We start from the raw sequence: 12,337 nt of genomic DNA, 5'->3' as shown, positions 1-12,337 counted from the left end.
GCGGCAGCTTCTTTCAGCAGTGCAGGCGGTGCTGGGTCCCTCATGTGCGTGTGTCTGTCTCTCACAGGAGACAACGCACAGCTGTGCCTAAAGCCATCAGAGCTTGCGTTCTGACTGCTTGGTTTGTTTGCAGCTGCTAATAATTCTAAATTAATCTACAGAGAGAGTTGCTCTGATTTTGTGTTCTTTGGACGGTATATTTTTACTGTTTTTATGTATGTATGTATTTATTATTTATTTATTCTATTTTTTTCTATCTATTTATTACTGTTTCTTAAAGGGCTTGCAGGTGCTTGCGTAAAGCGTATTGCTTTCTAAATGGAGCAGCAGAATGCGTTCTGAGCCCATCTTGGGACTAACTAATACCTGTTTGAATTCACTCCTGAGAATCATTTCCTTTCTAATTAAGGCACAGCATATACTGTGCAGCTGGAACGTAAATAGCATAGATTTCATTCCACTGCCGGCCGTTCAAGGGGATAAGATGAGGAGGAGGGCGACCTGGGGGCTGGGTGTCGTGGGCTGTGGCCTGGGTCGGGAGGAGGGGATGGAGAGCGGGGCGTGGGCTCCAGGGAAGGGCGCGATGCTGTGTAACGGGCTGTTTGCTTCCTTACGCAGTCTATGCCTGCAAGCTCTCAGACCGGGAACATCCGCTCTACCTGCGTTTGGTAGCTGGGCCCAGGACAGACACACTGAGTTTCGTTCTTCGTGAACATGAAATCGGAGAGGTAAGTGATTGTTCGTTCTTCCTTTAAACCACATAGAGCAGCTGGCTCTGTTTTACTGCTGTATTCCCAGTGGGGGGTGGGGATGAGGGGGAACAGGAGGAGGGAGAATGTGCGCGCACGTCTGGCCGTCTGTCTGTATCTCTTGGGATGGGGAGAGCTGGTCTGCAGAGGACCATTTTCTGTGTGTTTTTGAATTGCCAGAAATGAATCCAAAGTTAGCCTACAATATATCTACAAAATACAGATATCTAGGTCTGTACGTTTTTTACAATATCTATTGTCTTGGTTTGTAATTCTCAGAAGTGGGAAGAGAGCGAGTAAGAAACTTTCCTCCCACCCGAAGAACCCTTTTCACTCCTTCTACCTCCAAATTAGCCTAATCCAGCTAAACCACGAAAGTTGATACTCTCCATATGTTTGCTACTAACAGACCTCTCCAGGCTCCTTCGTTTGAAGGGAAATGAAAGGAAATGTAATCAAAAAGTACAATGTCCTATGCACAAAAAGGAAATGCAGCCTTTTTTTTTTTTTTTCCACCATGAAGGACATAAAACTTTGTAGAATCTTTTTTTTTTCTCTTGCCAAAATGATTTTTATTTTTTTGCCAAAGGGATTTAGAAATTACATTTGTATGTGCATCATTTGCCATTTTCTCTCCAGGGAGGATTGAATTTAGGCCAGTTCAGTTGGAGGAAGAAAAACACTTCATACAGTCCCTCTCTAGATCAAATGCCAGCTTTAAGGCGACACTTGAGTCAATCTTGTAAGCCCTGGGTGTCTTGTCTGCTGTCTGAACAGGAAATGGTATGAATTGTCCATGTGCAACATTGTGTGATGCAGTGAGAATAGTTTCCAGGGTAAGAGCTAGGAAATCGGGCCTCTGCTTCCTACTGTTCCTCTTGTTAGTTGAGGAGCATGACGTCGGGTAGAATTTCTCCTCTTTTCAGTCCTCAGGTTTGAAATCTGTGAAGTGGGACTAAAGACTTTAAAAGGTGGTTTTGAGTCACAAATTAAAAATATATGTGAACATGCCTTGTAAATTATGGTCCTAGATCTGTAAGTTGCCACCTGATTTGGGGAGTTTTGGGAAGACTGCTACTTTAATTAATAGAAAGTAGAAAGTTCTCTCCTCCTACTCCATGTTTATTTGATAACCAGGTCAGAATTCTTCTCCAGGAAGCCTTCTGCCATTGTGCCTACTTGGTGGTTTCATTCTTTCTGTTGCATCTGTCCCATTTGTATTAGGCTGTCTCCTGTCTTTTCCCTCCCCACGCCCCTGGGAGTTCCCATCAGAAGTTGTTCCCGGGGCGCCTGGGTGACTCAGTCAGTTGAGCATCCAAGCCTTGGTTTCAGCTCGGGTCATGGTTTTGGGGTTGTGAGATCAAGCCTGGCATGGGATGGGATCTGTGCTCTCTGCTCAGCGGTAGTCAGGCTTGGGATTCTTGCCCCCTGCACCTCCCCCTGTTCATGTGCGTATACTCACTCACTCACTCTCTCTCTCAAATAAATAAATAAATCTTAAAAAAGGAGAGAGAGAAAAATTGTTCCTGGTTAAGGCAGTGATTCTCAGCGGAGGTCCCAGGGAGGATGTGGTGTTTGGAAAACAAACAAAAAACCAAAATCTTCCCTAGTGATGGCAAGCACCTTTCTTGACCTTTACTGATCAATCAAGAAAATTTTTATTTATTTATTTATTTATTTATTTACTTACTTACTTACTTACTTACTTACTTACTTATGATAGAGAGAGAGAGAGGGGGGCAGAGACACAGGCAGAGGGAGAAGCAGGCTCCATGCCGGGAGCTTGACATGGGACTTGGTTCTGGGACTCCAGGATCGCGTCCTGGGCCAAAGGCAAGTGCTAAACCACTGAGCCACCCAGGGATCCCAATCAAGAAAATTTTTAAACCCCACAGTGTTTATTTTGTGCCTTCTGTGTACCCGGTGCTATTGGGGAAACAAGTCAGAGACTCGGGCAAGAGGCTCAGCCCGGATAGTGAGAAGCACCACATCTGCAGCGTGGGTAAAGTGTAGGTGAGGGAGATACTAAGCAAATAATCGTCATAATTTTTAAATCTCTTGTGATCAGGACTGTCATTGCTCAGTGCAGGCTTCTAGTAGACCACGTCCTGGGTGGGAAGGGAGGGAGGAAGGAAATCGTGGAAGACTTCTTTGAGGAAGTGGCATCTAAGCTGAGACGTGAAGGTTGAGTAGGAGTTCGCCAGGCAGCGTGGAGAGCATGGGCAGAGCTACTGAGGGAAATGTGAGTAGGATAGTGTGAGAGAGAGGGGAGCGGAGAGGTTAGAGTCTTGCAGACTTAGCAGGAACAACCAGGGGAAGCCATCGAACAACTGTAGCAGGGGCCGGGCATGCCTAGATTTGCGTGTTCCAGAGAGTAGTCCGGCTGGCTGTTGGAGGAACAGATTGGGGAATGGAAGAGTGGAGTCGGGGTCATGGGGCCGGCGGGTTCTTCTGGGGCCTGGAGAAGAGGGCAGTGACCGAGGGGGCAGCAGAGGTAGCAGAGAAAAGCAGGCCAGTTGGAGAGCCACTTAGGAGCTGGTGAGATGGGGGGGTGGGGAGGCAGCAGTGACTGTGGGGGCTGCAGGGAGAGGGTGGTGGGAGTGGCTCCTGTTGCTTCTGGGCTCAGGTGGAGGGGGGCCAGGTCAGAGGCCAAAGTGTCTAGTGTACCTGGGGCCCCGAGGCCTGTCTTCGGCCCCAGTGAGAGCTGGTGTGGAGAGCTGTGGGAGGCCTGAGTTGGCCTGGGTGCTGTCCCGGGGGCCGGGGCTGTGTGGGTGCCCTCCGGGGGGCTGGGGCTGGGGCCTACATGCTCTCTCAGGGGGCCATCCTGGGTGCCCTTCCTGGGGGCCGGGCCTGGGCCTGGGTGCCGTCCTGGGTGCCCTCCCCGGGGCAGAGCCGGAGCTGGAGGGGTGGCCGCCCCGTACGCGCTCAGGCCGCCCCCTCCATCCCCGCCTTGTGTCCCTGCAGTGGGAAGCCTTCAGCCTCCCGGAGCTGCAGAATTTCTTGCGCATCCTGGACAAGGAGGAAGCCGAGCAGCTGCAGAGCGTGCGGCGGCGCTACGCGGCCTACAGACACAAGCTGGAGGAAGCCCTGGGCGAGGTGTGGAAGCCCGACTAGGACGCGGGGCCTGTGCCCGAAGCGGCCGCCGCGGGGCTGTCGTCGGGGGTCGCAGCTGTCTCCTGGGCCCCTTGGCGGCCCGCAGCCCGGCAGCTTCTCGGTTGTTCTGCGGCACCGACCCCCGGCAAGCTGTGAATCTGCTCGTGTGGCCCGGAGCCGCCCAGGCTGCTTGGAAGCAGGGACTCCGGGGTTTTTGTTTTTGGGTTTTATTTCCTTACTCTGTTTTAGTTAATTCTGTGATGAGGACGTTCAGCTTCAGGATATGTAGGTGATTTTTTCCAGGCTTCACAAGGAATCTATCCGAATACTTGTCCCGTGTTGAAGCTACCTGTCCGGGTGATGTTTTTCTTCTTGTTTTTAGATGTCAGGGGATGCGGTCCGTGGGAGTGGAGAGGCCAGGACCAGGGACCCTGAGGAGGTTGTGAAGGGAGACTAGGAGCTCGACCGAGAACGTGCAGAGCAAGTGTGGAGGTTGGTGGCCTCAGCAGGGCAGGTGCACAGGGCAGGTGCATGTAGGTGACACGAAGGCTTATAGTTTTGAGGTTAAGCTTGCTATAGTATAGCTGGATTTGCTGGTAAGTGAAATGTGGGAGCAGAGCCAAAGAAAGTAGGAGCTGGACCCAGAGGAGGAACGGGAAGTCTGCAGCTGACCGGAGACTCAAACCTTCTGGCAGGTGGAGCTCGTTGGCCCAGATGGAGGGGGAGCCCTGCAGCCGGGCCGCCCCCTGAGGAGGGGTGGCCTGGGCGGGGGCAGTGATCACCTGCTAACTTCTGTCCTGTGATGCCCCCCCCCCCCCAAGCTGTTTTCTGAGTTGAAGAGGATTCTGGGTCCGGGGGCAGGGGTGGTGGTGGTTTTCTTGCTAGCTGGGAGATGGAGGTAGAGAGCTCATAGCATCCATGTGTGACAGTCACTCCCTTCCTTTCCCTATTTTTCCTTCTTCCTCACACTTTCCCCTCTTCCTGCTCCACCCCCACCTCTTTCCCCCTCCCCCTCCTCAGAGACTGCCCTCTGCTTACCTGAGGATGTAGTTACAGACTCGGGGCCTTCAGATCCTCCTGCCAGGAGTCCTGGTCTGTAAGGAGGAGGGTGGCCAGGGACGGAGGACTCCCCCGCCCCCTCCCCGCCCCCAAAAGCCGAGCACACAAGAGGGGTTCTTTGCGGAAATGCTTTAACAAAAGTGCATGTTCCTACCTACCAAAGAAAGGTGTGTGCAATGGAAGCCTTCCTTTAAAGCACAGTAAATAACCTCATTTTCTTTGCAGCAATCTGAAAACAACGGGAAAGATGTGCTGTGGTTCAAAAGGGGCCTTATAATCTACTTTTCAGTCTAGATATATTTTGTTTTATAAATTCCCAAGGAATTGTCAACACTCTGGTGACACCTAATGGATTCTTTTTGAAATTCCAAGGTGCTTCATTTCTTTGCCTCTTAAGTGAACTGTGCCTTTTATTGCATTTCTGTTCCCCTCTTGGTGGCGCTTCTGACTTTTCAGACACCGCCCCTCCTAGTGGAGGCAGGTGTAAGCCCTGGTTCTGTGGCGCCACATGAGTTACTGAGACAATCATATCTTCCTAAGCATTTTAAGGAGAGTTGGAAAAAAAAAATAAAGTAGAACTAGCTATAAAATATGTATGGCACATCTTGTTTAATTTTGCATGGAACTTCTTTTTAGTGCATTAATGAGGTTTTAGTGACATCGTCATCCGACACTTTACCTTTATTGTTCAGGGAATGCCTTCATGATTTTTATACTGGTTTTACTGTTCAGACTGTGGCTTGGGTTTGCGTATACTGTTATCAGCCAGCTGGTCTTTCGGTTGCCCACTCAGTAAGCTTATATTTTGTGAAGCATTTGTTTCTCAGATTAAGACACTGTTAGAACCTAAAGTAGTAGCTGATGGTTATCTGTGAAATTTTTTTTTTTTTTTTTTTACTTGAAATAGATTGTCTAAAATAGGCATCCTCCTCCGTAGTATCCAGAACCTCGCTCGTTGCCGTGTGCACTACAAGTTGCAGTTTGGAGAACTTGCCGTATTGAAAAATCTGTCAGTGCATTATAGTTCGATACTGATGTTCTCTGCCAAACACTGGTTCCAACAGCATTTTTCATGCATAAAAGAAGAAAGGCCACGATGGCCAGAGATTTAAAAAAAAAATCAGGGATCCCTGGGTGGCGCAGCGGTTTGGCGCCTGCCTTTGGCCCAGGGCGCGATCCTGGAGACCCAGGATCGAATCCCACATCAGGCTCCCGGTGCATGGAGCCTGCTTCTCCCTCTGCCTGTGTCTCTGCCTCTCTCTCTCTCTCTCTCTGTGACTATCATAAATAAATAAAAAATTAAAAAAAAAAATTTAAAAAAAATCATTGTACAAATTGTTATATTAAATTAAACTAAGCTTTGCTGTAATACTGTTTTCTCTTCAATAAGTGATGGTACCGGAATGTTGTCTAAGTGAAGGGGGGGTAGTATTGCAGGGGAGCAATCTAAATCGCAGAAGTTAAAAAAAAAAAAAAAGTATATTTATAATTTTGATGAGTTTATTTTTATAGGGAAGATTTTTCTTCCCTACAGTTGTTCCTGGAATGGCAAATTGTTTCCATTTATTAAAAGTCGAAGTTGTTCGTTGATGTTTGTTCGTGTGTTTTTATTTACGATAATAACGTGCCGGGTAAACAGAGGCCACGGGAGTGGGACAAGGAGGGTGGGTGTCCTGGGCTTGGGGGCCCGCGCACCCTACAGATGCTGCCTCTCCTGTTTTCTTACCCCTCGGGGGGATCCCCGGCGGTGGCTCTGCCCCCAGACACGGCCTGAACAGTTGCATTGTGAGGTCTCCGTCTGTCGGGGTGAACTAAGAATTGGTGGCGGGAGGGCACCTGCAGGTTCCTGAGAAGGCCTCGCCCTGCGCCCTCCGTTCCCGCCTTCAGGCCTCCCGTCCTTGAGGCACAACCACCTGGGTTCACCCTGTGTGTGTCCGCGTGAGTGTCTCTGGTGGTGGCATGGGGGGCATGTGGTGGTCAGCAAGGGGCACCGGGTGCTGACATGGGTGGTGACCTGGGCACCTGCTCCAGGCCGGCGTGTGTCCGGCTGCACGGCCCCCGGAGGCCGGAGGTGGGGGGCAGGAGCGAGGCTGCGGCCCTGGGCAGGGGGAAAGCATTTCGGGTACGTAGCTGCTTTATTGATGTATTTATAAAGATTTTTATTTATTATTTATTTGAGAGCGAGCCAGAGCATGAGCAGAGGGGGGAGGGAGAAGCAGACCCCGACCCCCAGCGGGGAGCCCGATTCGGGGCTCGATCCCAGGACCCTGGGATCACCACCAGAGCTGAAGGCAGATGCTTAAGTGACTCTGCCACCCAGGTGCCCCCCCCAAAGCTGTTTTATTTATTTTATTTTTAAATTTATCTTTTAAAAGATTTTATTTATTCTTGAGAGACCCAGAGCGAGGCAGAGACACAGGCAGAGGGAGAAGCAGGCTCCACGCAGGGAGCCTGATGCGGGACTCGATCCCAGGACCTCAGGATCACACCTTGGGCCGAAGGCAGGGGCTACACCGCTGAGCCACCGGGGCGTCCCCCAAAGCTGTTTTAGAAGTGAAAATATCAGGCTAGCAAGGACGGCTTGGTATAGGTCTCTGGTGAATTAGCCAAGGGAACCTATTTGGGAGTTGGGCCTGGGTTACTATCCAAGGACAGGGTGGGTTTTTAGGAATTTTTATCTTTTAAAGGGAGTTGGTTAGCTTCTTGCTCTAGGCTTTTTGTCAGAATTTGTCACCAGTTGGTAACTTGTTTAAATTTGCTTGTTTTGCAGAATCCTCGTGAATGGCAATCCTGTGCATGCGTGTGAAGGGAAGGGGAAGGTCCCTTTACTGTGGCACGAATTCAAACCAAGTGTTGACGGTGTGCCGGGCGATAGTCTAAAAACCTTAATAACACGTATTCATTCATTTTCTCCCCCGTGAGGTTGGTGTCCACCTGCCTGGTCCTGCCCCGCTGCTCCCCCGTCCTGGGGGCTCTGATCCAGTTTTCCAGGTCACCTGCCAATTAAAAGCCCAGAACAAGCAGTTCGTCTGGAAGCCAGCCTCTCCGTCGGTGCAGTGGGGATTTGGGGACATGAAAGGACAACCGTCCTCCCCTGTGGTTGTGCATTTAGCATCCCGTCCAAGGGATTACAGGTCACACGGTATTGAACCATCCACGTGCGTTTTCATTCCACAGGTTCTGTTGTGTGGGACGGGCCAACGGGGCAGGGAGCTGGGCCAGTGTGCCCCCCCCCATGCACTCCATACCCCCGAAGCACTAGAAGCCTGGCTGGCGGGGTGCAGGGTTCCCATGGTGCAGGGTTCCCATGGCGGAGGCGGGAGCTCCACTCCCTGGTGCAGGACGAGCCTCTCCAGAGGAGCACAGGAAACCAAGTACTCAGGGTCCTCAAAGTGCACACTTGTCTGGTGTGACTGACCACATGCCTAACTGGGTGTGCAGAAGAGCAGCCTTGTGCACAGATTAGGGACGGGGATGGGAGCGGGTTGCATTAAATCACTTCCAGGTGAAGCGTCATGTTGTGTTGGTTGTGTTGGTTTTGCTTGCGTTTTTTGGTTGGTGCCTTTTGGTTTCATTTGGATTTGGGGCAGCCCTTGCCCTGGAGTTCTGCAAGGTGAGGGTGGCAGGGTGGGGGACAGACCCTTTTGATCTCAAATAGCAGTCTCCAAGGACACTTGTGACTCATGTGCGGCTCACGTAGGACTTGGCAGCAGCTGGACCCCAGAAGCGCCTCTTCTCCTTCCCCCCTTAAATGTTTATACACAAACAGCAGAGCGCCGGGGCTCTTTGTACACTTCAAAGGAAGTTCGCGTTTTTGGCTTTGCTTCTGGAAGGGCGTTACTGCAACCAGAGTAGTTCCTTTACATCTTTCTACGTGAGTCTTAGTTTTTTAATGCATCTGGGTCTTCGGTGGGGGTGTCTGGGGGCCCACCTTGTTTGTGGCAGCCTTTATTAGCAGGAGGGATTAATGAAATCCTGTGTAGTTCCTTCTCTGAAGTGGAGCCCCAGGCGGCTTTGCTCTCCTGCTCTCTGATTTTCTTCTCTCATGCCCTGCGCCTTTAGAGAGAGACAGGGAATGTCAAGCAGTGGACTTCCCGCTGAGCGCAGAGCCTGATGCAGGGGTCAGCCCCCCCCCCGCCCCCCCGCCCCCCGCCCCGCTCCCCCAGACCATGACCTGAGCTGAAACCAAGACTTGGAAGCTTAACTGACTGAGCCACTCGGGCACCCCGAGGGCTTTCTGGTTTTCAGGTGCAAGAAGATTTACTTAAATTTCAGGAACCCTGGAGCTGCTAGCATCCTTGAATTATTGCTGCTGCTGATCGCAAGGCAACATCTTAAAACTCGAGTGGTTTGCACTGAGCCCAGTGGGTCTTCAGATCCTTTTCAGAAGGGCAGAGGCCTCAAGTCTTGTCTTGCACGTGTCATCTCTCAAGGAAAATGGTCAGAGTCGGTGATTTTCAGGTGCAGTTGGGGTAGCATCTGACGCCTCCTCAGTGAAAGACGCTGGAGAACACCTGGTGACCGGGCTGCCCAGGTGTGGGCCTTCAGAGGAGTCCACCTGCCGTCGCCTTCCTGCAGATGGAGTTTGTGCCAGGAGGGGTGTGAGCGCCGAGGACGATGACCTGGAGGGGTGTGGTGTGACCTGGAGGGGTGTGGTGCGGCCAGGAACACGGTTCCTGCTCCCCGGGGGGCCCTGTGCCCACCGCCCCCAGCTCACTGGTGCAGGTTAGTTCGTTTGTACCTAAGGCAGTGGAGGCACAGTCGGTCTCGGGAAGGACATGCACTCGGAGGAAGCTGGCGCCTGGGAAGGGCAGCCTGGGACCTGTAGGAAGAGCTTTCAGGGCAAAATGAGCTTCCCGTGCCCTTCACGGACCGTCCCCACACCTCCCGGAGGCGCTGCTGTTAGTTGATTGTTCTGCATCTCCCCCAGCGCTGGATCCGTGTCCCCAGCACGGGGTTCTGAGGATCTGCCACCCTCACCAGCACCCCGAACTGTTCGTACACTGACCGCCGGCCCTCCGAGGGATCCAGAGGCTGGAGGGACACATCCGTGGGCACGGACATCCCTCTGGATGCTTTTTATAAAAACCCCCTTTCTTACTGCAGTTGACACAAGGTTAGGTTAGTTTCAGGTGCACAGCACAGTGAGCCCACAAGTCACACCTGCTGTGTCCCCCCGGTGCAGCTACCATGTGTCCCCAAAGAACACGGTTATTTATTTTTTTTTAAGATCATTCATGAGAGACAGAGAGAGGCAGAGACATAGGCAGAGGGAGAAGCAGGCTCCCTACGGGGAGCCCGATGTGGGACTCAATCCTGGGACCCCGGGGTCATGGCCTGGGCCACAGGCAGTTAGAATACCACACACTGCACCCCCTGTGGGCTCTTTGTCCCCAGACCTGTTCATCCTCTACCTGGAAGCCCATGTCTCCCCTTCGCCTGTTTTGCACAAGCCGCCTCCCCCGCCTCCTGCAGCCACCAGTTCTCTGTGTTTATGGGTCTCTTTTTGCTTTGTTTTTTTTTGTTTTTTTTTATTTAAAAAAAATTTTTTTTTTAAAGGATTTACTTTTTTTTTTTAATTTTTATTTATTGGGACGCCTGGGTGGCTCAGTGGTTGAGCATCTGCCTTCAGCCCAGGGCGTGACCCTGGAGACCTGGGATCGAGTCCCACGTCGGGCTCCCTATATGGAGCCTGCTTCTCCCTCTGCCTCTCTCTCTCTCTCTCTCTCTCTCTCTCTCCCTGTCATGAATAAATAAAATCTTTAAAAAGAATAATAATGATAAAAGGGCTTCCTTTCTAAAAAAAAAAAAAAAATTTATTTATTTATGATAGAGAGAGAGAGAGAGAGAGAGAGGCAGAGACACAGGCAGAGGGAGAAGCAGGCTCCATGCACCGGGAGCCCGACGTGGGATTCGATCCTGGGTCTCCAGGATTGCGCCCTGGGCCAAAGGCAGGCGCCAAACCGCTGCGCCACCCAGGGATCCCCACCCCTTTTTTTTTTAGATTCCACATACACGTGAAATCACATGGTACCTGTTTAAACAAGTTTTAAATTGAGCGTAGTGGGCCCAGGCCCTTGGCTCTGGAGGGGAGCTGTACGCGCAGTACGGCCCGGTGGCTACCTGGGTCTTTGGCTGGTATAGGCTGTTGATCAACTGGAATTTTTTGAAAAAAAATTTTTTTTTTAAGATTTTATTCATTTATTCATGAGAGACAGAGAGGCAGAGACACAGGCAGAGGGAGAAGCAGGCTCCATGCAGGGAGCCCGAAGCAGGACTCGATCCTGGGACCCCGGGGTCACGGCCTGAGCCAAGGGCAGGTGCTAAACAGAGCCACCCAGGGATCCCCCCCTTTTTCGATCAGTGATATTCTAATATCCTTTGCCTTTCGTATGATTGGAATTACAGGGCGGTTTAGGCTTATCAAAATGACAATTCTGATTATGGCTCCTTCCCTCCCTCCTGCCCCATCCCTCTCTCTCCTTCTCCTCCCCCGCCCTTCCTCCCTCCTCCTTCCCCTCTGCTTCCCCCTTTTTTCCTTTCCCAGCCAACAGCTTGGAATTAATTATATTTGAAAAGTGAGTCAGTCTGGGGCACCTGGCTGGCTCGCTCACCCAGCACGACACGTGAGTCTTGCCCTTGGGGTTGGAAGTTCAAGCCCCCTGTTGGGTATAAGAGCTTAGGTAACACAAAGAGAAAAAGGAGTCGATCTGACCTTTGGGTTCTGCCACATCTATATCCTTTAACCGCCTGTTGGTGTTTTTTTTTTTTTAAACTTTCACTTTCTACTACTTTGTTATGTTCTTTGCAGAAAAAGAAATTAGAGTAGCACGCGGAGTGTTTTAACTTCTTTCATTCGCCATCTACCTATAGATCGCCCTGGAGATGTTGGGTACTGGGTGGATTATGGTGGGAAAGAATCTGACAGCCCCTTGCTTCACAGAAACCATGTGAGATACAAACTGGTGAGTGCTGTCATGGGGATGTACAGAGCCTTATGAGCACTTACGGGTGGGAGAGGCCTGTCTTCTGCAAGCGATTTAGAGCTGAGATCTTGAGGAGGAGTAGGCGTTGCCTAGCAGGTCCCATGCCGTACGTGAACATGCTCGACGCAGCGGGGACCGGTTTCTGAAGTCCGTCCTTGGGCAGCACGTGAGATGAGCATCACTTTTGCTGTTTTTCCTCCATCAGGAGAAAGAGCTTTAGGGCTAATTGTGTCAAGTTTAGGGTTCATCCTCTCTGTCAAGGGCAGAGGTGAAATTTACAGCGCGGCGGTTGCTCGGGAGCAAACCATGTTTTCCCTTCCTGTAAAGCGGAGAGAGCGTCCCCTGTGTGCTCCCCTCCCAGGGCTCATGTGGGGACAGTGATGACTGGGAAGGCACTTTGTCCACCGGAAAGCCCATCTCGCGTTGGCCAGTATCGCCCAAGGTCTGGTT

At 51.3% G+C, this 12,337-nt stretch overlaps 1 protein-coding gene across 1 annotated transcript in view; it reads left to right on the top strand.

Annotated features, from left to right (window-relative positions):
* The window catches only part of RASSF3 (Ras association domain family member 3), a 68,822-nt gene extending 62,333 nt beyond the window's left edge, over nt 1-6,489 (top strand). The window contains exons 4-5 of the mRNA XM_041755513.1: nt 619-728; nt 3,714-6,489. Of these exons, the coding sequence (XP_041611447.1) occupies nt 619-728; nt 3,714-3,863 (260 nt within the window). The 3' untranslated portion in view covers nt 3,864-6,489. The remainder of the gene's footprint in view (nt 1-618; nt 729-3,713) is intronic.
* The last annotated feature ends 5,848 nt before the right edge of the window (nt 6,490-12,337 follow it).

The sequence above is a fragment of the Vulpes lagopus genome, chromosome 5 (assembly GCF_018345385.1).
Source record: "Vulpes lagopus strain Blue_001 chromosome 5, ASM1834538v1, whole genome shotgun sequence".
In the NCBI taxonomy this organism is placed as follows: Eukaryota; Metazoa; Chordata; class Mammalia; order Carnivora; family Canidae; genus Vulpes; species Vulpes lagopus.
Note: the sequence above shows the minus strand (reverse complement) of the source record. Positions and strands in the feature narration are given on the sequence as shown.